At 35.0% G+C, this 25,062-nt stretch overlaps 1 protein-coding gene across 1 annotated transcript; it reads left to right on the forward strand.

Annotated features, from left to right (window-relative positions):
* The first annotated feature begins 800 nt into the window (after positions 1-800).
* LOC123524123 (uncharacterized) lies at positions 801-23,212 on the forward strand. The gene is made up of 6 exons (XM_045302080.2): positions 801-842; positions 18,184-18,979; positions 19,155-19,263; positions 19,490-19,622; positions 19,804-19,867; positions 21,739-23,212. Exons 2-6 carry the CDS (start codon positions 18,256-18,258, stop codon positions 21,963-21,965), a joined length of 1,257 nt encoding a protein of 418 aa, XP_045158015.2. The 5' UTR covers positions 801-842; positions 18,184-18,255; the 3' UTR covers positions 21,966-23,212.
* The last annotated feature ends 1,850 nt before the right edge of the window (positions 23,213-25,062 follow it).

Below are 25,062 nucleotides of genomic sequence, written 5' to 3' on the forward strand. Positions count from 1 at the left end.
TAAATTATTTCTTAAGTAAAAGTTGTTTAGAGACAACGTAAGGGCGGTCATAAAATGGTTTCTTAACACAAATTGTCTGAATTGTTGGCCTGACTCCGAACGCAACAACAAAAAACATCAAGTGTCCCACTTTTAGGTCTTTTTGACTTTAGAGAAATGCACGCGAGCATGGATGTAAATAAATGAACTGTTTTCCGAGACTCTATGAAGTTCAATTTAGCCGGTCGAGCGTTGGATGGTACTCAAGTTGTAACCCCGGGTCAAATCCGGGTCATGTCTCCCTTTTTCACCATTTTTACTTTCGCTCGAAGGTTGTTTTATCAAGTTGAACACCATTTTCTAATAGTATTTTATGCAAATAAGGTTGTCAGACATTTCAACTAAGCCTCTGTTTTGTGTTATTGTCAGATGTTTCAATTATTTAACACTTATTAAAATGTGTTCATTACGACTCAATTTTACCAGCCACTCTCACCACAGTCACAGTAAATCTCACAACTATAAGCAGTGTACGCGGGAAAAGTAATCTCGCTTTTTAACCGGGCTTTCCTTCCCTACACAATCGAAAACTTTATACAGTGATATTTGATTATGATTTTCTCTTCATTTATTCTTTACTGACAGACATATACCATTTTAATAAGGATGAGTTATGGAAGGCCGGTGCGTTATGCAAATTGTTGAATGCTAAATGCTATTTGTCAAAGCCTTTATGTCAAATATCGGCAGTCAAAATGTAATTTCCGACTATTAAATGCAGGGAGCACCGGCGTTCCATACTTTAATCACGTGCTGGCGAATGAGGAAGTACATAAGCTCGGACAGAAATAGTTGCACAACAGGTTTGTAATTTTATTGTTGTAAACCTTTTGGTGTAGATATTAAAGCTGTTATAATTACACTTCTTCTTTTAGTTGCTTGCCAAACTTATTAGATAGAAAAATTCTAAATTCTGTTAATTAAGCGGCCGAAATGTTAGGCACAGAACCTTGATTTTTTGTCTTCTATGTGCATGTATATAACTGATCCATAAGAATATTTCATATACATGTACTGTACTAATATTTTCTATATTAGTTTACATAAGGAAATCCTATATACTTGTAAGTAAATGAAAGAATAAGGGCTATACTATACAAAAGTAAAATACATCAAATGCATGAACCTAGTAAACATACAAAGCTGAAATTACTAAGACCGACCACAACCCAGTGACCTACACTTTCCTTCCCTCCCTCACCAACCTCCTCCTCTCTCTCACACACACACACACAAACACATACACTCACACACAAGCACACGCATGCACGCATATTTTTTGAAAGTCTTCATGAAAAGAACACACAAAGTACTGAGCATACTGTTTCATTAACTCAGCGTAGACGTTTAGACATTAAACTAAAAAACAAGTATTACACATTGAAACGCAATCTCTAATCTTAAGTGTATGCGCGAATTAAGATGCATATAGCTGTTTGTAATGTGATATTTCCTGGGTATATTTAATTTAGTTGCTTAAGGTAGTTCTGCATGCTTGATTAACAGGAAGTGATAGTGTAATATCATTTATCCGTAAAACGTTGAATAAAGCCTGGATCGGAAATAAAATCATTTTATGGATTAATGGCAACCATTAAGTAAATTTATTACAATGGCACTGTTACTATCTGTCTTAAGATATGATATTAAAACGTCATTCATCCGTAAAACGAAGAATAAAGCTTAAATTCGGCATACGGAATTGATCATTTTATGGATTAATGGCAACACGTGAGTAAATTTATTACAATGGCACTGTTACTATCTTAATGAAGTTAAGATATGATACTAAAACATCTATCAGATATTATGAAACACCCTGTACATGAATGTTACTAATTAAACATTAAAGGCTATCTTTAGAAATATAAGTATCCGGAATCAAGGACGACATTTATCTCTATATATGATTATCAACATTTATAAAAGTTCTTTAATCATTCACATATATTGACTTGTACAATAAATATATTTTTAGTTTACAATAACACGCCTGGAAAACTACAGAGCTACCTCTTTAAGAGGTATACTGTAAACTGCTCTGTCGCAACTTCCGAGGTAGTGCTAGTCGCGATAAAAGAACATCAACAAAGATGAGTGTCATCATATTTTTTGCATTTTTACAAGCAGTGTATCGAATATCAAAAATCGGGGAATGGTAGGCGATGTATATATGATTTAACTTTACAGAGAACTTTAAATTTGCTAATTCATTCTTAATTTGTGGTCGTGGTGATGTTTACCAACAAGCTGATTTAGCAGTAAATTTGGCCATTTCGTCATGAAAGCACTTTCATTGTCAAATATTTACATTTTAACTAATATTAAGAAGCAAACCGAGTAGGCGTGAGATAGCTGTAAAATATACATTGCATTAGGAAATAAAACATGTACTGAAAATGGTTGGGGAGTAAAATTATTCACTTTTTTTTGTGAGAGATAGCTCTGTCGTGAAGGAGATAGTCATGTCGCTAAGGCGATAGCTCTGTGTTGCATGAATAGAGCTGTGTTCATAGGTTAAACGTTTTAATATTTACGTTGGGTTGTCCTCATTTGAAACAATATAAAGTTATTGTTCCATTTGATATACATATGTATGAATTTTCCAAGTATTGTTTTGATAAAGGTTTTTCATGAGGTTATAATTGTAAAATTTGAATAGTTGTACTTTTTGTTAACCTTTTTCTCAGGTGAGTTATTGTGTTCGCTCGATTAACGTCGTCAGTCGTCTGTCTGTCTCTCCGTCAACATTTAGCTTATGTGTGCAATAGAGGCTGTATTTTTCAATTGATCCTGAAATTTAGTAAAACATAATTGTCTTGTTTAAATCTAGGTCCTGTAAGAAAATGTATTATCTGGGGTCAAAAACTAGGTCACTAGGTCAAATTAAAGAAATACCTTATCTATGCAATAGGAACTGCATTTTACACTCTATGAAATTTGATGAGAATGTTTGTCTGGATAAAATCTAGGATAAATTTGGAGAGATCGTCCTGACGTCACGCATCAACACCTGTTGTTTATCTGGTGGTGGGCACAACAAATACTTTTTTCATTCATCGTTTGTGTATGGGATCGGGTTTTTTAATTTTTAATAACTTTATCGTTCATTTATAGATTTTAAAAATTAAAAAAGGTTTTGAAATGTTTATGATTTTCATATTTTATTAAATATTATTCAAATATTTTTTGAAAATGAATAACCGTTTTAAATGACATATGCTTTTAATAGCGGCGTAGCGATGCTTCAAACTTTTAGAAAAAAACACTGTAAGTTAAGCGTTCATAATTAATTCATTTTATTACGAAATTATAATTCAAAGTTATCAATAATTGCTTGTTTTACATCCTTTCTATTGATCAACAAATTATTGATATCATTTTTGTTTTACAAAAAGTTTAAGCAACTTTTGATATGGGTTATCTTGGATCAAAAACTAGGCCACTAGGAAAAATAAAAGAAACAAATTGTGTTTGCAATTGGAACTGTATTTTTATACAGGATCTTCATGAATTTTGATAAGAATGTTTGTCTGAATGAAATCTAGGTAAAATTGAAATATGGATAATCTTGGATAAAAGCTAGGTCAACTGGTCATTTGAAAGAAAAACCTTGTGTACGCAGTAGGAACTGAATGTTACACTGGATGTTCATAAAATTTAGATCGATGGCCTGGCTTATCCTTTAATCTCGCCTACTGACCTAGTTTTCAACCCCACATGATCCAGTTTCAAAATTTTCCTAGAAATCATCAAACATTCTGACCAAGTTTCATAAAGATTGGGTCACAAATGTGGCCTCTAGAGTGTTCACAAGGCAAATGTTGACGGACGACGCACGACGGACACCGACGGACACCGGACAATGACCGGTCACAATAGCTCACCTTGAGCACTTTGCGCTCTGGTAGCTTATAAAAAGTAACAAATCAATGATATTTTGTAAGTCAGTTACTTACCTCCTAGATCGGTATTCATGAATTAAAAATACTCGCGGTCGTGCGGAAACACGATCCGCACAAGCGCGGGTATATTCAATTCTTGAACACATCTTACTCGGTTAGTAACCTACACATAACTCCTCCCTCTGTCATTATTTTATTCATATCAAGGTAGAGTGCTCACAAACGGTATCACAAACAAAACTCCCCTGTCTGTTGTGTAAACTAGGTCAATTGCATTTGATTTGGCAGTCCTGATTGGACAGCCTGTTTTATGTAAACATTAATGATTGACAGTTTTGGATCTGTTCATTCGTAATTATTCGCACCTGTCATTGTTTGCTTAAGAGCGGTTGGACAAGCACATTCAAACTATTTCATACTTCATGCTAGCGAATTTAAATGATTTCACAGTACATGTTTTTTTTTCTCCTAATTTCGCAATTTAAAGATGCTAATGCTCTAACGTCATAATATGACAAAATTCAAATTCTAAAGAAAGATAATTTTACTCAGAATCTGAAGTCACGACCCTTTCGACAAACGCGTCTGATTGGTTCAGATAAAAAATAAATTGATAGAAATGAAAATAGCCGAGAATATTAGAATTTCAATTATAAAGAAAGTCCTTAAATTCAGAATTAGATCACTACAGTAATTATGTCAGTAATTGTATATTTAATTGAGGTTGCTAATTAAATGCGTACATTGTTAAAACACTAAATATATTATGATGAGCCTCCACGTAAAGTTGTTCTATAAGGTTTATCTAGCTCGTAAATCAGCACGACACTTAAAACTTTCAGATCTTAGATTCATTAGTGCATTTGAACGTGTTCGTACAATGATGAAATAGAAAAAATCGGAAACTCCACAGGACGCTCAACACAACAAAAACGAAAATGTTGCAGGCTCGGTTTGATTGAGCCTGTTCATGGACGATAGTGGAAATGCATGCTACCGTCCACGCCCTCACACATGCAACAAGTACAAAAAACAATTTAGAGACATCCGCAGATGTGTTCATACGGCGGTGCACATGGAACCTTCAATGCTACACTAGTGTGTAATTCCATGAAAAGCGGCGTATGGTCCCCAGTTAAAATAATGGGTTTGCCCTAAACGAAGTCGCAGCGACTCTGATATTTGTACAAAGTATATTTTATTTACCGGTACGTACAAACAAACTGGTCCTGTCCTCAACGAAAAGCAATTATGATATCATTATATTCAGATATGATTTTACAAGCCTTGTAAAATCATGTCTGAATATTATATAGTGTAATAGGTAGTGTAAACAAGTATCAGAGTCACTTCCACTAAAGTTACAGTCAACCCTTGCTTTTCACAAGATAATTTCACGCATCAATTTTTCTCTAACTGAATTTATCTTTTTTTATAGAAAAAGTAGCAGCTGATTGTAAGAAAATATAGCCCGTTCGCTTAGATCAATAGTGAAAGTGCAGATCTATTGATCATGGGCTTTGAGTTTGAACCCCTGACTATTTTACGATGTGTCTGTAGGAGGACTTGATAGTTAGTACTGGTGCTGAATCCAGAAGTACTTGTTAAAACGGCACTAAATTAAAAAAAGCAAAATACTATTAAATATAAGAAAATATTTAATATGTATTATACAAATAATGTAATATCATATAAAAATGAGATAACTGAATTGTATCTCGTGAGCGGGCATAACTACTATCCGGGTACATTCAACACTGCCCAAAACTGTTAATTCAACACAGAGCTATCTCCTTTGCGACATGACTATCTCATTCACGACAGAGCTATCTCTAAAGGTAAAACGTGCATAATGTTACACACGAACCATTTTCGGTACATATTTTATTTCCAAATGCATTGTATATTTTACAGCTATCTCATGTCCTCGGTTTGCTTCTTGTTCTTGATATTAGTTAAAATGTAAATATTTGACAATGAAAGTGCTTTCATGACGAAATGGCCAAATTTACTGCTAAATCAGCTTGTTGGTAGACATCACCACGACCAGAAACTAAGAATGAATTAGCAAATTTAAAGTTCTCTGTAAAGTTAGATCATATCTACATCGCCTACCATTCCCCGATTTTTGATATTCGATACACTGCTTGTAAAAACGCAAAAAATACGATGACACTCACCTTTGTTGATGTTCTTTTATCGCGACCAGCACTACCTCGGAAGTTGCGACAGAGCAGTTTACCGTATATCTCTTAAAGAGGTAGCTCTGTAGTTTACCAGGCTTGCATAAGAGACTTTTCTGTATCGTACGTTTGGTACTACTAAACATATTTTTCGCAGATATTTTGGACAATTTGAAAGACGATGAAAAAACCCATTTAATTATGACCCGTTGTGTTAGAAAATATATAACATATACAAGATTATACATTGAGCAAAAAAAGCATATCACGCGACTTTCGTAAAATGATATATAAGTGGTTTCCAGTAATATTGCCGGTTACCCCGTATCGCGGTAATCTCCCTTTGCCGGATATTTTCGCCGAGCGCCACTTAGTGTTGACAGCAGTGACCTATATTCGTAAACCGGATCCACGCGTTTTTGTTTACAAACATTTATCTAACATCTTAACTTTCGATAACCTACTCCTCCGTCATCTTTATCATAACTGTTGTCGACCCTACCTTTTAATCCTTTTTTGCACGATTATTTCATATAAAGTTATATCTCCATAAGCCTTCGTTCTCACATCTGTTTGCTCCACAGTCTCTTTAGCATCTGTAGGCTCGGCAGTCACTGTTTCTTTCTGGATATTTTCTGTAATAGCAACTTGGTCCTTTATTCGTAAACTATAAAAAAATGATTGTTTCAGGAGTCTTAATCATGATATAAACTTGCGCGCTTTAAATATTTTTTTGTCTGGCTCCACACCATATTTTAATAGTTATGGCCTCTGAAATAGTCAAAAATGCACATTTTTACCTAATGACGTGCCTAGCTCATAAGGATTTTATGTAAATTCATGAAATTTGCATGAGTCTTTATTATGATGTGAACTTGCACACTTGGCATTCTTCTTAAGAATCTAGAGTTATCGCCTTTGAAATAGTGGATATTTTTGTGATGCTCATAGCTTAAACGTATATTGCCTAGAATAATGAATCCTTTATATAAAATGTTTGTTGAGACTATACTCCTTAAGACTTTCACTGCAAACATTGGAAACATTGTCCCTTATTTGTGACAAATGTACGAGTGGGGGCACACCCTGTGTCCTACAGACACATTCTAGTCTGGAGGCTTATTAAGAAAATGTTTATATGGCCGTTAATTCAACATAACATTGCTGATTTGTGAGAATATATTCATCTTCTGCATTATGCATTGTCAGCAGCATGGAAACCAGAGAAGCTTTACTATTATGAAACATGCACGCTTGTTTACACTACCAGGCGCTTCATCGTAATTGGTCTCTTCTCTGTGTTTTTTACCACCAGGTATTTATTATAGTTAACCTTCAGAGCTAGATATAATTTGTCTTTTGTCCTTATTTTGAAGAACCCATTAAAAAAGCTGGCAAGAAATTCTGAGGATCGCGAGAAGACAGAAAAAAGACAACATTTATCCAGTATCGCTGCTTCCACTCGACAAAAGATTATGAACTCGATGCTAACTTACAACAAGCAATTAGAATTTAATTGGAAGTGACACATGAAAGCACTCTAATTATGAGGAGAATTATGAGGAGAGAAAAAAAATGGAGTCAGCAATCAATTGCAAGATGAAAATGTTAGTGGAGAATGCATGATATGAGTTCCAAGTGTTGAGATGGTGTTCTTAGTCTATGTGTTTTAGTGTGTCTTCAGAATATTCTAGAGAAAGTTCAGATATTTTGAGTACATGTTTCAAACGTGTGTAGTAAATTTTCTAAAATTGTGTTTAAACAAATATTTATTTTGAACTGCAAACAGCATTTTTTTCTCGCCTAAAAAGCAGCAAAATGCAAAACACGTCCACCCCCCCTGAGACAGAATTTTGTGACATAGGTGTGCGGTGACAAGCATCGGCAGGAGTTAGTGCATCTTTAGTGATTGCAGCTGGCTAAAACGGATAAATACCGGTTTTCTGAAATGCAGATCTCAAGTTACTTGCAGATAATCCAGCTGCGTATGCTGTACATGCTAACTTACAAATATTGTACCGAGTAATTCTAGATTCTGGACTTGTTCGTAAGAATTTGTGACACTCTGAGTTATAAACATGCTGCAGTGGTCCACAGCACCCTAAGTCTAGAGGTTGCAATAAGTGACTAGTGTGAGCTGGAAATACAAATAGTATGACATTGATTTGTTTGGCCCATTCTATGATTGGAATGTTTACATGGGACCTGTGTCCATCAAAAATAAGTAGAACAGACTGGCTTTCATCTGACCTTTAAGCCCTCCCGCTTAGCTCAGTAGGTAAGAGCGTTGGTCTACGGATCTCGGGGTCGCGAGTTCGATCCTCGGGCGGGGCGTATGTTCTCCGTGACTATTTGATAAACGACATTGTGTCTGAAATCATTAGTCCTCCACCTCTGATTAATCATGTGGGAAAGCTGGCAGTTACTTGCGGAGAACAGGTTTGTACTGGTTCAGAATCCAGGAATGCTGGTTAGGTTAACTGCCCGTCGTTACATGACTGAAATACTGTTGAAAAACGGCGTTAAACCCAAAACAAACAAACAAACGAACATCATCTGACCTTTGAACAAATTTAAGAACATGATCATTCAAGTATTTCAAGAAAGTGTCAGAATTGGACCTGCCACTGTCAGTTACACAGCCAGATGTTCCTGGTGTAGATTCAGCAAGTAGCTCATTATTCATGCGTTGTCCTTTATAGATAAAGAATGGTGGATGTTGAGTTCCCAGTCCATTCCCACAACCTAACGATAAAAAGATGTTTAAATGAATCTATCATCTAAATAGAAAAGTCATCATTTTTGGTCCAAAGCACCAAAAGTCTAGAGGTTGCAATAAGTGACTAGTGTGAGATGGAAGAACAAATAGTATGATATTGTTTTGCTTGGTCCATTCTATAACTGGAATGTTAACATGGGACCTGTGTCCATCAAAAATAAGTAGAACATACTGGCTTTCATTTGACCTTTGAACAAATTTAAGAAAATGATCATTCATATATTTCAAGAAAGTGTCAGAAGTGGACCAGCCACTGTCAGTTACACAGCCAGATGTTCCTGGTGTAGATTCAGCAAGTACCTTATTATTCATGCGCTGTCCTTTATAGATAAAGAATGGTGGATGTTGAGTTCCAAGTTCATTCCCACAATCTAAAGATAAAAAGAAGTTTAAATGAATTTATCGGCTAAATAGAAAAGTCATCATTTTTGGTCCAAAGCACCAAAAGTCTAGAGGTTGCAATAAGTGACTAGTGTGAGCTAGAAGAACAAATTATTTATCGGCCAAATAGAAAAGTCATCATTTTTAGAGCTCTACATACTTGAATTTTACAGTTTCAAAAGTAGATTTATAAACTGAAATATATGAAATCACAAACCTACGATAGTAGTAATTGAGGATCTTGGTGAAGTGATAGCTGGTACTTTATGAAGGCCTTCTGCAACAACCTTTAGCGGACGATGTTCAGCTTGGACTCCCTTCTCGTCAAAGTTGTATATGCATTCTGGTTTGTCAAAATCATTGGCCAAAAGTACAGTGTGCAGATTTTCGAAGTATAATTTCATAACATGTTCAGATGTTGCTGGAGCTCGTTCCTTGGCCAGAGCTCTTGGACTTAAAGTTTTTAATTCAGGCCATCTCGATTTTAGTTCACTGTGCCATTTCTGTGAGAGGCTGGTCTTTGAACCTCTTCCCCAGACGCACTGCTTAATTTGAAGCTTTAGCAATGGCTTCTGGACCTGAAAGTTAATGATAACATTTTAAAAGTCCAATACAAAAATGTTGATGTTATGCAGGCTCCTTTTATACTTTGAATACAGTTAGGGTTGAAGTATTGCACATTTATGACTACTCAGTATGTGATTAATAAATGAGAAGAAAATCAGTTATGTATAAAACTATGCCAAATACCTGTATAACCATAACCTAGTGATGTCATGTACTTCAAATTGTTAACAAATATTGTATTTTCCTCTTTACTGAACAATGGCTGAGGCCCTGACAGACTGTCTCGGGGTCTACCTTGTGCAAAACCCTGTCTGTAAGCGTCTGCATGGGTACATTGAACTGAATTGATACCCTTCTAACAGACATGTTTTTTCTCCCTCACAACCTGATAAGAATTTGTAAGAGTTGTAGGAGAGTAGCATCTGTACTTTACAGACACCTTAATGGGATTACATTGAAAAATATCAATACACAAAGCAATTATAACATAGCTAATTTTGGCAATCAATGTAGTGAAATGAAAGAAAATATGTAAGGAACAACGTTTAAAACTAAATACGGTTCTATCCTACCTCTAAGTACATTATGGTTACTTTGTATCACGACTTAAAACCGATAGAGATTGTTTTACTTTAAATACTTCTGTGTTTTTCAGAACGCGACATATAATTGGCAAGAATAGATATAAGCAGTTTAACTAAAATAATAAAACAGGCCAAAGCGTCGAAACTACACATCTTTAATAGAAATTGTTGAGAAAGACGCCGGTTGTACTGTTCTGATGTAGTGGTAATTAAACCCAAGTTGCAACTGAACAAGGATGCTATTCTCAAGATAAACAGTGATTTTGACGCCAAATGCTAAGTGATTTGTCGTGATAAATACATTTTAAAATGTCTGAGCACAAAGATTATTTTACGGTTTAACTTGTATTAAGACTGTCATATCTTAACGCTGGCTCTGAGTTGTGTCGACATGACTATGAACTCAACAAAACTTATAAAAAAAACTGTAGCTTATTCTTATGCTCAGCACAGTACATTAAATCTCACAATTAAAAGCAATGTACGTAGGTGACATAATCTCGCTTTTTAAGCGGGCTTTCCTTCCCTACAGCATCGAAAACTTTATACAGTGATATTTGATTCTGATTTTCTCTTCATTTTTTTTCTTTAATGACAGACATATACCATTTTTATTAAATGAGTTATAGAAGGCGGGTGCGTTACGCAAATTGCCGATTTGCCAAAGCCTTAGTGTCAAGTATTTGCTTCTGACTGTTAAATGCAGGGCGCACCGGCCTTCCATATTTCGAACACGCACTGACGAATGAGGAAATAGATAGGTTTGTAATTTTATTGTTACAAACGTTGTGTTGAAGATATTAAAGTTGTTGTAATTCTGCTTTTTCTTTTACTTGCTGGCCAAATTTAATCAGATAGTCTGTTAAGAAAAAGTACTCACTCTATGACGTGAGTAAATCAATTATTCACTAATTTCATGTTCCTAACTACAAAAACAACAAACAAAAATATAGGATACAGGTCTTAGTATTTGACAGCATTCCAATGTACAAAAAAATACGAATATATTGTCTTGTAAATGCCAGTTGGTACGACGTTGTGCGATGTATCGACCAGTAGAAGTGGGGTACATGCGGTTATCTTTTATCTTTGCACACTGCTCAGCCTGAAAACATACTATCAAAATTTAAGGCAAACATACAATCAGGTGTACATAATAATCTAAACGGTAAAAATGGGTTTTCTTTTATGTCCAATGTAATAACTTGAACTCATCTAATCTAGAATAGTTAAACAGCATATAAGATGGCCACTCAGGTCTCTCTCAGCTTCGTTGAACAACCACAAAATCAAAAATAAAAATAAATTGTGTAACGTGTAAAACATAACATTCTTTGAATTTAAAACCAAAATAAAATGAAAACTAGCTCTAAAGAGGATAACGACACTATCCATTTGATAACGAAGGAATAACATTGTTTGGGGAAAAACAGCGTAAAATATATTGATATAAAATTAAATGCGTACTTGTGAATGTTGTTTTTCTAAATATAGATACCTAGTCTGGCATGAAAAATCCAGATATTCGCATATAATGTTAAACGATATCTGCCTTTAATGTTGTAATAATACACGACTACTTACTCAGCAGTAATAATTATACAGAAACTGTTCATGTCTAAAACCCTTAAAATATATAGATATACATTTAAGACACGTAATTGTGAACCTTATTTTCTATAAGAACTTAAAGGAGATGTAGTGTCTGGCCTAAGGAATCTCTCTAGAACTAAATGAATACTCTTGTTTTAAATTACAGTCACAAAGTCAAATCTGCCTTTCATATTCGAATACTGCTACAAGCCATTAGCAATAACTATTAAGAAACTCGACATGTCTGAAAGGGTGGGTGGGAGGGAATACACAAATAATCAGAATACTTGTTATGCTGTCAAATATTGAACCTCGAGTGAAGAACTATCAGTTAACAATCACTTAAATAGTGCACTGAAAACATGAGAAAATCGTGAATTGCAAGCAGAAAACGAGGTAAAATAACTACAAGGAACTGGACACAAAAATAGTTAGCAGACGATGAAAAACGTTAATAATTTCATTTAATTACTAATAAACTTTGATAATGTGGCAGTTGAGTCCTATAAGTCCAGGGGTGTTCAAAGATAATCCGTCATAGATCTGTTGCAAAGCAATTATTGGATTTACCTGTATTGGACAATAAACAGTGTCGATTGTATTCAGGTCAACTGCCACATTATCAAAGTTTATTAGTAATTCTGTACTTTTGTAAATTAACCCGTCGAGATGCTATACCCGGAGATGCTATAGACATGAAAAGGGCATGCTATAGTAAAAGACACTATATGCATGTACCTTGTAAACAAAACAATGTTAAAATAACAATAAACTTGCAGTTTAAAGACTGACGACAGCTCATTGACCTACCCCTTTCCTTCTTCCTCTCCCCATCCCCCAACCAACCCCACCATCACACACACCACACATATACCACACTACACATGTACTTCATGAATAGCTTCATGAAAAAAATATACACACATACTGCTTTATTGATTCAGTTTATTATTGTTTAGACACTAAATTCATTGTCACGATCTCCTTTATGTCATTGTCAGTTTGTACCTAAAATGTAGATACATGATTTTCTCATTTTTCAATTCAAATCAAGTACAGTTGCAATCATGAATACAAAAAAGAATACAGTTTTTCTGTGGTGGGTCTTTAAAACGAAATATTACACATTGAAATGCAATCTAAGCTGAAGTTTATGCGTGTAGCTATTTGTAATCTGATATTCCCTACGTATATAAAATTTATTTGCTTATATACTGAGCGCAAAATGTTATATGAACCAAGGACAGCAAGAGCTCCAGAGGTTGTCTGTCGCTTATTTTGGTAGCTTTACATTTGATATTCATTAGTCTCTCAGCAAAAGATACAAAATACCTACATGACACATTTTATCACACTATCATTTGAGTAACTGAGAAGATTTCAATTTACTGTTTCAGTAACAGCGACTCTCATTTAAATCTCACTAGTGGAGATGAAATCTAAACTAAGTTTCAATGAAAACTCCTCAGTACTTTTGAAGTTATGATTCGAGCAAGGGAAAAGCATAAACAAAAAAAGAAGACCATTTGACATTATGTTGAAGTTGGAGATATTGTTCTTTCGATCTGCATGACCTCTCATTCTAAATTAAATTAGTGGTCATGCTTTGTTCAAGTGAAGTGTGACAGATGAACACACTGTACTGATTACAAAGTGATAACTTTATACTTAACCTTCGTGGGGGAGAATGGTGATGGGAGCAATAGGTACAAAGTCTTGTTTCTTTTAATGATCAAAGGTCGTTAAGCCCTCCAAAATTTGTATTTTTATCTATGTCAAAAACCAAACTTTTATTGTATAAATTAATAAAACCGGCTTCAGACTGCAAAATAAATCTACATTTGTATTTTGTTGTTTTGTTGGTGACTTTGAATACACCATTTAGCCAGGATGTATATCTGCGAAAATACTAATCCGATGAACAACTATTATTTGCATTCTAACACATAATCTACATGCGTCAAATACGTAAAAACCAACTTTGTGGCTTTTTGAAAATTCAGCCAGTAGAAATTTACCACTATTTTGCTAGTAAATAGCGATATAAAGTCATGTTTGTTTACAGAAAATTCATATTTTCACTCTTAACCTCACCCGACCTGGGCAAAAACCAAGAGCTGTCAGAGAAGGCAGCGCGTGCTCGACTATTTCGATGCCGGATGGCAAAATGTTACTTATCTAATGAAAACAGAGCTATCACTAGAGTGAATTATACCCCCGAATACTGTCTCGTCAGGGAAAACAAATGTTTATATGTGAAGATCCTGAATTGACAAGTGTTATTCAAATAAGTGAGGCAAATTGTTGGTTATGGTGCACATATTACGTGCTTAATGACATTGTAAAGATATACATTATGAAGGAAATAATCTCAGATTTTCATCATTTTCGGGAATAACTTTTAGCTCGACTATTCGAAGAATATGGTAGCTATCCTACTCGCCCCGGCGTCGGCGTGAGCGTGAGTGTGAGCGTCACACAAATGTTAAAGTTTGCGTACCACCCCAAATATTTTCAAAGTCCATTGAGATATTGCTTTCATATTTTGCATACTTGTTTACCATCATGACCCAGTCTGTAAAAAGGAGGAGGTAACTCTATCAAGCATTTTGACTGAATTATGGCCCCTTTTCGACTGAGAATGTGCTTATTGTAATGTTAAAGTTTTACTCATTGCTTATATTATACTATCAAGCACTGAGAATAGTCGAGTGCGCTGTCCACTGACAGCTCTTGTTATACATTCTTTTTCTGTTTTCTATCTTTTGATTGTTTGAAGTAGTTGCGGGTATCTCTCCAGACCATATCGCCTCGGTAACCTGGTGGTAGAACGTCCGCTTCGAGTGCGGGAGGTCGTGGGTTCGATCCCCGACCGCGTCATGCCAAAGACGTTAAAAATGGTACTAGTAGCTTCCTCGTTTGGCGCTCAGCATTAAGAGGATAGTGCTAGGTCAGCCCGGTGTCAGTATAATGTGACTGGGTGGGGTATCATGCCACGTGTCTACGGCGTGATATTCCAGTGAGGCAGCACTATAAAGTTGGGCATTGTGCTGACTGCTACAAGCAGACACCGTCATTTATATGACTGAAAAATGTTGAAAAAGACGTTTAACCCGACACACACACGCGCAAACTCTCCAGACCACTTTTTCCTTCTTTGTCTATATAAAGCCGTCATCTTTAATTGGGAGCTGTCAATTTTCGGGATGGGGCTCGTATTACCGAAATGACGTCACGTTAGTATGATTGACCGCCATTTTCAGATTTATGTAGAGAAAATGTTTGAGAAGTTATTGAAACTCAGGTAAGGAGATATGTGAAGTATTGTTTAATATGTTGTATTATGCAGCAGCCCTTTACTTTACAGAAATGACTCTCACATGAAAGATCAGATATCTTTTAAATTCAACGAGATGCTTTTAATTTTGAAGTGAGTTAGTATACTAGCCTGATCAGCGTTATATTTAAAAATGTGTTGAATTGAAACAATGCAATAAAATAAAGCTTCCCATGTAAATCAGTGAGTCTCCAATGTACCTCTCGTTTTTTCTCACTCCTATAACGTGCGGATACGGACCAAGTACTACGAATCTCGAGGTGGAATGGCCTTCTTAGTGTTGCTTCAATTCATTATCTTCACGGAAGAGCTAACTTTCCTAGTACAAATTAGCCGTGACACTCAGATTCTTGTACTGAGCTAGTTCTAACGACACCAAGTTTCAGCTCCAGCCAATTTTGTTCAATAAAGAATTATTTCTGCGTCGTCCACCGTGAGTAGTCCGTCGTCCGTCAACATTTGCATTGCGAACACTCTAGATGCAACCGTTGTTATCCAATATTTATGAAACTTGGTCAGAAATACTTGTCTTTTTTATCTCAAGGTTAAGTTTGAAACTGGATTTTATGGGATCATGAACTAGGTCAGTGAGTCAGATCAAAGGAAAATTGTGTCAACTCTTAAGAAGCCATAGTTGTTACTTAATCTTTATGAAACTTTGTCAGAATGTTTGTCTTGATTTTTCCCTAGGTCAACTTCAAAAATTGGTTATGCGGGCTCACAAATTATGTCACTATACCAGATCAAAGGAAAATTTTGTTAACACTCTAGAGACTACAAATTAAGTTTGAAACTGATGGGAATTAGTAAGAATGTTTGTCTTGATGATTTCTAGATCAAGTTTGAATTTGACATGTGTGGGGTCAAAACTAGGTCACCCATTAAAATCAAAGGAAAAGATTTTAAACAATCAATAAGCCACAGTTGTGAATCTATCTGTATGAACCTTGGTCAGAATGCTTGTTTTTGTTATCTCTAGGTCAAGTTTGAGAATGCGTCATGTGGGATTCAAGTCTATGTCAGTAGGCCAGATCAGAGGGAAAGTGTGTGAACTCTCTAGAGGCCACAGTTGTGACACAGTCTTATGAAACCTCGGCCAGAAAATTTGCCTTGATGAGCATTATGTCAAATTTGAATCAGTATCATGTAGAGTCAATAACTAGGTCACTCGGACAAATCAAAGGAAAAGCTTGTGAACACTGTAGATGCCAATGTTGTGCCTCAATCTTTATAAAACTTAGTCAGAATATTTGCCTTGGTAATCTCTAGGTCAAGTCTGAACCTGGGTCATGTTGGGTCAAAGAAAGGTCAGAAGGCAAGATCAAAGAAAACTTTTTAACATTCTTGAGTTTACGGTTTAAGTTTGAAACTCATGGGAACTGGTCAGAATGTTTTTCTTGATGATCTCAATGTCAAGTTTTAATCTGGGTCATTTGGGGTCAAAAACTAGGTCATCCGTTCAGATCAAAGGAAAAACTTGTTAACACTCTAAAGGCCACAGTTGTAATCCTATCTTTAAAACACTTGGTCAGAATGGTTGTCTTGATGTTCTTTAGATCAAATGTGAAACTGGATTATCTGGGATCAAAAACTTAGTCAGTAGGCCATGTCAACTCTGGTGAGTGATGAAGGGCCATCATGGCTCTCTAGTTAATTTTATGTTGTTAAGACAGCTTAGTCTTAAAAAAAATAAAATAATATTTTTATTATAAAACGATCTAATGTAAGTTACAATATTTTGTTTGTTTTTTCTTTTGGAAGTTTTTTTATAGAAGCATACGTCCAAGCTGAAGAAAATGAGGTTCGTCATTAAGCGATCTTGCATGGCAATGAACACAGGTTTTCAGGGTATTTTCAGGGAGATCTCTGTTTTTCCTGTCCGGCTTGTTCGCGCTCAGCATGACTTACGTTTCAATTCTAGTCATTGAAACTGATATATGTACTTTTCAAAAATATTAATGAGTTAGTCTTACATAAGATTGTCTGCAGCATCCTTCGGTTCTATCTAGATGTCTACTACCTCGTCGACTGTCTTTAACATTATCTCCTTTTAATTTTCCTGCCGAGTCACCTTTGATTTTCTGGCATACGTCAATTGACCTGAAAAACCTAAATACCTCATTAAAATTTTGTTTTACCAGGCCAGTGGAAACTAATTCAGCAATTGTGAACTTTATACAATTACAATTTTTTATAAGTTACCGTTTTTGTAGAGGTTAAGGTAATTATAAAGAATTTCTATTAATTTATTTTCATCATTTATCCTTGACAGTTAAATCAAATGTAACCTGCCATATGATGTCTCACATTACACGGTAAAGTGACTTCAGATGACAATTATTTTTGCAAGCGTCAAATATCCTCACATTATAAGATGAAAAGACTACCCTATATCGCTAACCAGGCCTATTTTCAAACAGCCTCAGTTAGATCAAATGATAAATCGTTCTGATCATGTTTCATAGGGAATATGTGGCTGTAAGGGTATAAACATAGTTTTTCTATTACTTTATTTAGTAACTTTGTTTTTTTACTCCAGACTTGAAATAGATTTTATTCAGACAAGAAATATGTTCAAGTCTTCTGACAAGTTTCCATTTAAGTAAAGTAGAAACTATAGCTATAGTTCAGTGGTCTAGTGTTATTGTATAAAGACAATGACTCCGTAGATGCTTCGTATATATAAAGTTGGAAATATCGATTGAATGACTGGCTGACTGACTTGCTGGTTGACTGTTTGAATTTAAGCATGAATAACCTTTGAATTACCTTTGAATAACCTTTGTTAAAAAGATTTTGAAATAATATATTTCAGACTAAACGCAATAAAGTTCAATAACGGTTTGTGCTGGGATACCAACTGCTACAAAATAAAATCTCCTATAAAATGGCTGATGAAAATGGAAAGGACAGTTCGTTAGACAGAAGAAGCAGTATTGCTGAATCGTCAGATTCGTATGACTCATATTTCACAGCAGAGACTAGCATCCCCTCGGCAACGATCTTTAGCGAAACTATCTCCTCGATACGTACCGAAGAAAGTACAAACGTACAAGAACTTATTCAAACAGCGCTAGGTGAAATACAACCCGACGCATATATTGATTTCAATAGCAGTTTCACTCTTTTTGACGGAATTGCATCTATTACAGGCAAAGCGTCGAATGATGTTAAAGCTGAAGTCATAGAAGTTCTTAAAACCCATAGAAAGCAGTTTCAGATTATTCTTAAGCTGTTCAACAAGGATGAAAATACAAGCACTGCCAGCATGAATGAAAAGGAACAGCTACGGTTAGAGAGAGAAGCATATGACCATCTTATTACTCAGTGCAATGATATTGATAGCCTAGAAAAAAAATACATATTTCCAGTCATATTTGCTGCGGCAACAATCATCAACGTGCCAATATACATTTTCTGCGAAGCAGACTATGCAAAATTTACATGGCAGTTTTTCCCGCCACGTTTCGAGTTTCCAGATCAACCTCAGCCACCTATTGTTTCTTACATGACGATATACATGTCACCTGATGGCAAGTTCTCCCAGATCACAATAGAAAATGTTCCAAAATCGAACGGAATACTTGGATATTTCCTCGAAACACTTGAAGGTTAGAAATGATATAGGTAGAACAATATTTACTATCATTGTATCTCTGATTTTAAAATGATGATGCATTATAGCAAAATATGTGAAATACTTTAAAACTTTTAAAAGTGCTTAGAGATAGTATTTATTAGATATTATAACATTTTCATTTATATCTATATATTTATATTTTACAGCAACTGCTGCTTGCGACATTGACCTGCCTAAACAATTGCTAAACATTTCAAAGGATAAGAAAGACGAGATGATACGCCGGGGAAGTAAGACATCCCTTAGACAAGCGTGGTAAGGAAAATTACATAATAGAAATGAGATATAGTATAGTGTATACTCTGTATATCTTCCATAGCTAAGTTTCCACAACAATTCGTTTTGATCAGTAACTGGAATTGACATCTTAGCAGTTTTGAAATACATATGTGTTTCGACAGATATTTGGTAGATAGACATTTCAGTACAGAAAATCTTCCAAAACTTAAAACTGTACTTAATATGTAAAGATATATTTTAGTAATCTTTTGGGCAACACTTTAAGACTGGACTCCGCCGGAATAGGAGATAGCAATAATGACAAAAATGGCGATGATATTATGGAACATCTTCTCCTACACAATTCAGAGGAGGATTTTTTGCTTTACTGCAAGGTAATTGTTTCATCAAAATTGATTTAAAGAATGTAAAAAGTAAAATGAGTAAAATTAAAAGAAATAAATCCGTTTGAAATTTTAAGCTGTCTAAAACATAATATGAAATAATAATTTATTTTCGTATTTTGCTTAAACTATCACAACTACAAATGATATTTTCTGATTAACTTTCTTGAAGATACTGATCAAGTCTAGTGACTTCAAGGCGTTAGAAGTTGGCATATCAGACTGGGATGCATTCGGTAAAACTTTCATTTATCATTTATAACAAAACTTAGCATTAAAATGACTCGTAATATAAACTTATACATTGCAGCCAACTTTGATTTCAACACTACGCTCTATCTAGATAGCTGCTGATGTTGCACCAGCTTTTTGACACTAAACTGAATTAAAAGAAAAACAGATGATATATTTAAAAATTATAATGTAATACTCCAATTATATATTGAATGCTACATTCTTTCTTCATATGTCCAAACGACGTGTTGCGAAGTATGCTACTGCTGTCACTTTTATAACGTTTGACATGTGCAATGTTGATGGAATTATGCTTAAGCTGATATGGGACTGCCGATGGTGGCTTCTATGATTTTTTTGCTGTACATTTATAATTCGTTTTGAATATTTGAAGTTAAGCATCTTCGTTCAAATTCTATTAGTTAATAGATTGTTCCTGGCCGAGTGAGCAAGGTATCTGACTTGGAATTCCTCGCCCCTCATTGTTTTTGGTCCGAAAAGTCGCTTGGTGAGTAGAATTCGTTCATATGAGAAAGCCATCCAGCTGGTTTAAGGAAAGGTCAGCTGTTCCATCTAAGTGCTCAACAGTAATGGAAAAATGCACGGAAACGCACATGGAGATTTCCCCAAACACAAAATGGAAACATCTGACCCAGAATGGTGTTGACGTGTAATGACCACAAATAATCTATTATTTAAATGTAAAGTTTTACATTTTTGGGAAAAACTATTAAAGGGAGTTAACACATGGGTCAGAGGCTGGTGAAAGGGCCCTTACGACAAAATGTATGTTGTGATTCTTGCAAAGTCGTTAGTATTTAAAATGCTACGGCCTTTAAGATCATTACCTATTGAGTCAGTTAAACGCTTGTGACGTCATGAATTCTTATACTATGCGTTTAGTTTCACTTGGATTTGATTGTATAAAAGTATAATTTATAAAATAGTCTAACGTTTACAGATAATTACATATAACTTTTTCTTTAAAAGCATTTCCATGCATTTCCCACATTTAGGGTTGTTAGAGAATTCATATCACACGTATTACAAAGACAAACTAAACAAATATGTAATAACTATTAATGATATAAACGTATGATATTTTTCTTCACTTTTTAAGTTTCATTGTTAATCAAATATTTTTATTTTGTTTGGTGCTTTCTGTAAGCCGGCGGCCCATGCTTTCGGTTAGATGCTTGTTTCTTACTTTATGATGTTACGTTTTGTTTGTTTTTAATTAGGAGCTATGACCAAGAAATTCGCCCCGTCTGAAACAATGTTGAATAAGGTAACGGGGTAATGCATATGCATTTAAAATGTTAATGATTATCTTGCAGCAAATATGCATTCCTCCATATAATTCTAAAAAAATATAATCACTAAAGTTTGACCAATAAGCTTGGCATATATAAGGTAAGATTTTTGTACCGAAGGCATCTTATAGGCCTTCAGTTTATTCTAACGCGTTTGTGCTGACGCAAAAGTATAGTATAGTTATCGTTTTTCAACCGTTGTATGTAGACATGATGTTCTCTCTGAAACGTGTTGCGGTATAGTAATTTTATTCGTATGTGGAAAAATACTGTCCGAAAATTAATGCAAAATAAACATTTTTTAACAGAACATATTGTTTATTAAGACTTAAGCCTAACAGCTCATCGTCATAAATAATAAAATTACAAACATGCAAACACAAGGAAATGGTAAAACATGTCAATGTGAGAGTGTTCATTTACATCGCCCAATAAATGTTTAACAATCTCGGCAAATGTACATAAGATTTAACCTACAATCGATCCCTTAACATTATAAAAGTATCACAACGAATTTTAATTTCTGTTTGCCTGATTTCTAAACAGCTGCATATTTGTAGTTGCAGAATGCGAATATACTCGAAGGTTTATGACACTAAGCGAACTGGACCAAGTGGTCGTTGAAAGAAACATTGAAGTAGGAAGACTTGTAAGAGCATGCAAAGAAGGTGGAGAAGAGTTAGACAAAAGGAGAAAAACTGTAAACAGAACTGTTATTGCGAGCTCTACCGTAGGACTGATTTGGCGGTGGACTTGCAATTACCGGTCTTGCGCTGGCTCCCTTTAGTTTTGGTGCATCCTTGGGATTAACTATTGCAGGTGGAGCGATTGGTGTAGCAGCCGGAGCAACATCTGGAGGTGTTAGATCAGTAGAAGCCGTCAAACAGAACACTAAAATAAAAGACATAAAAGGAAAACTGACAGTTGTGGAAAAATTGGAAACAGATATATCTGGAAAACTGAAAATGGCCCAAGAATCGTTTAGTAATACAAACTTTGCTCTGGACAGGGTTCCACAAGAAATACCAGGAATAAGCAGGCGTGGATTTATGGCTGTTGGCTCAGCAGCCAGATCTGTTCATTCAGGTGTGAGTATTGCCCTTGCAGCAGCGAGACTTTCCGCAACAACCGCGTCATTTTCTGCAGCTATAATAGGACCACTATCTCTTGTGTTTGATATTGCATTCCTAGCCGAGGCCATTGCCAACACACGAAAAGGGGACAGAACCAATGCGAGTAAAAAGTTGAAAGATACTGCTGCAACGGTTGATGTAAAGCATAGAGTTTTCAATAGTGTGGTACGTGGAAACTGTTTTGACTTATACAGATTAGTTGTAATTGAAACTATTTAAAGTAGTCGAAGAAGCATTGTTTTGTATTTAATTACAACATCACATGGAAACTAATAATGAGAATCAATCAAATATGTATTAAATAGGATAACTGTATATCTCTACCGAAAAAACACTAAATAGTGTTTCAACGCTTAACGTTTTGATGATTTAATGTTACAAGATGTATCGAATTCCTTGTTCAAATGAGTCGGTATCTTCAATCACTTAGAGCATATATCTAACGACTGAAGGTACCGTTGCATCACAAAAGAAACTAGAAGCTATACGGTATGTTCCATTTATTATATAATTAATTTATGTCTATAATATATGTTCTTGAAATTTGATATGTAAATAGTTTAAGAAATATGTTTCGCAATACAGGAACTCAAATAACATGGATTAAAGTAGAAGTGGAGAAACAATCTGCACAATACCTATTTCGCTTAAAGACATACAATGTAAAGTGCGATTTCAGTTTGAAAGTGATCAATTTAAGGAAACACTTTGAACAATATCCTTTTGTGCTGTTGAAATACCAATGTAGGGAAAAACGTTGTAAATTATGATTTGTGCTAAAGACGTTCACTCTACAATAATAAGGTTTGAAAGCTGGCATGACAGTTTAGTAGACTTATTGGCTGATGTGTTATTTTCTTCATTTCGAAATGACGCACAATAGAGTTCTTTTGTAAAACTATATGTAGATATTTCATGTTTTTATAACATGTTTTGTTTTGAATAGTAATATTTTTTTCAAACAAGGAAGTATTTGAAATATAAAAGGTCCTCCGTGGCTGGATGGTCGCCGACTTTGAGCTACTCGTCCCTCACAGATTTGGGTTCAGAACTTCTCTTGGGTTGTAGAATTCCTCATGTGAGGATAACATCTAGCTGGCTCACGGAAGGTCAGTGGTTTTATACAGGGGCCTTCCAATGTCAGACACAATGACAGGAGGTGCACCTGCAGTCTTCCTCTAACACCAAAAAACTGTTAAAGTCACACGACCTAAATTTTCTCGGTGCGACACTGTACCCAACACAAAAATATATGTATCATATTTCCATTTAACATGATATGATATTTGCTGTGCAAATGGATAGGTCAGGTCAGTATGTCAGTGATAAGGACCACATGTGTCTGGCTAGAGTAGTTTTCGGGTTTGACTACTTTTATTATGATATCATAGTTTCAGTTTTTTTAATATTTCAACGTAAATGTCAATATTGGTTTCGTCATAGTTGACGCTTATAACAGAATCTTGAAATACTTCACTACTACTTACGTGTACAGTATTTGATTGACTATTGACCGGGAAATTATTCAATACGTTTTTGAGTCGGCTAAAGGCTGAAAGCCTTTTGACGAGTCCTTGCTATCCAACGATTCTCTAAATGGACCAAATAACACAGTGAAGGGATGTAGTTCCATTAGATTTCTCAAACTTCAAACAGTTCACTGCATGAATGAAGTTAAGTTGTGTCAATTCCCTTTGCTATGACCAATATACGATGTAATCTGTCATATTTATGACTTGTAATTGTGCAATTCTCGAATGTAACTCATTAAGCATAAATGTGCATTTTAAGAATTGCGCAGGCTTACAAAGCTTGGGTAACATCCAGCGAAAGACAAAAATAGTTCCACAGGGCCCCAGATAAGATGCGTATTAGCGTAAATTACGTATAGAAATAATGCAAATACGCATCGTATGATTTCTATAAACTTTGCGTGGGTTGAATTTTGCAGTCAGTAAACGAATAAATTATCGGAAGAAGAAGCTCTTACTGGTTTGTTTAGTTACTACTGATATTAAAAATGATTTTAATTCTTATTTTTCGAGAAATAAACAAATCGGCGAAACATTAAATTGTATTTTCTTGTAGTTTTTGAAATCGAAAGTAGATCGTCTATGTTTGGCTGCTTTCACGAAACGAAATAACTTTTTTATGAAAAGATATAAATAAGAGGTAATTTAACCGTAAACTTCAATGTCAGATACTGCCAATTGCTGCTAAATGTCTTCGTATCATCACAATTTGTAAAATATATTGTTCAAACTGGAGAAAAGTGTAATCGTATCCGGATATAATATTTTGGGTAAATATCGAGCTGTGTTATGAAATTTTAAGAAAAAAACTAAAAACAAACTGAAACTGGTAGACTATACTGTCAGTACATCAATCATTAGCCGACTCAGGCCATTCAGGCCTTTGATTTTATTTTCAACCTTAAATGACTCGTGATATAGATGGCCGGTCAAAAGTCTTGTGAAGGGGACTTCAGTGTAGTACTATATGTTGTAGCTAAAATGGCACTCTGAGTATAAGTTTAGTTTAACTGGCAGTTTGGTTCATTAAAACGTATATAAACATTTTGCTGTCACTATGTTCAAGTAAGCCCGGTAGGTATTGCATCTTGACTATACAAGAAGATTAAATTTTCCACTTTATACATGTAGGGAAAAGTGACCATGCCCACTATTATAAGGTCAATTTAGATATGCCTTACAAAAATCAGAAATATTTTCACAATTTTACTTTATGCTT

The sequence above is a fragment of the Mercenaria mercenaria genome, chromosome 3 (assembly GCF_021730395.1).
Source record: "Mercenaria mercenaria strain notata chromosome 3, MADL_Memer_1, whole genome shotgun sequence".
Lineage (NCBI taxonomy): Eukaryota > Metazoa > Mollusca > Bivalvia > Venerida > Veneridae > Mercenaria > Mercenaria mercenaria.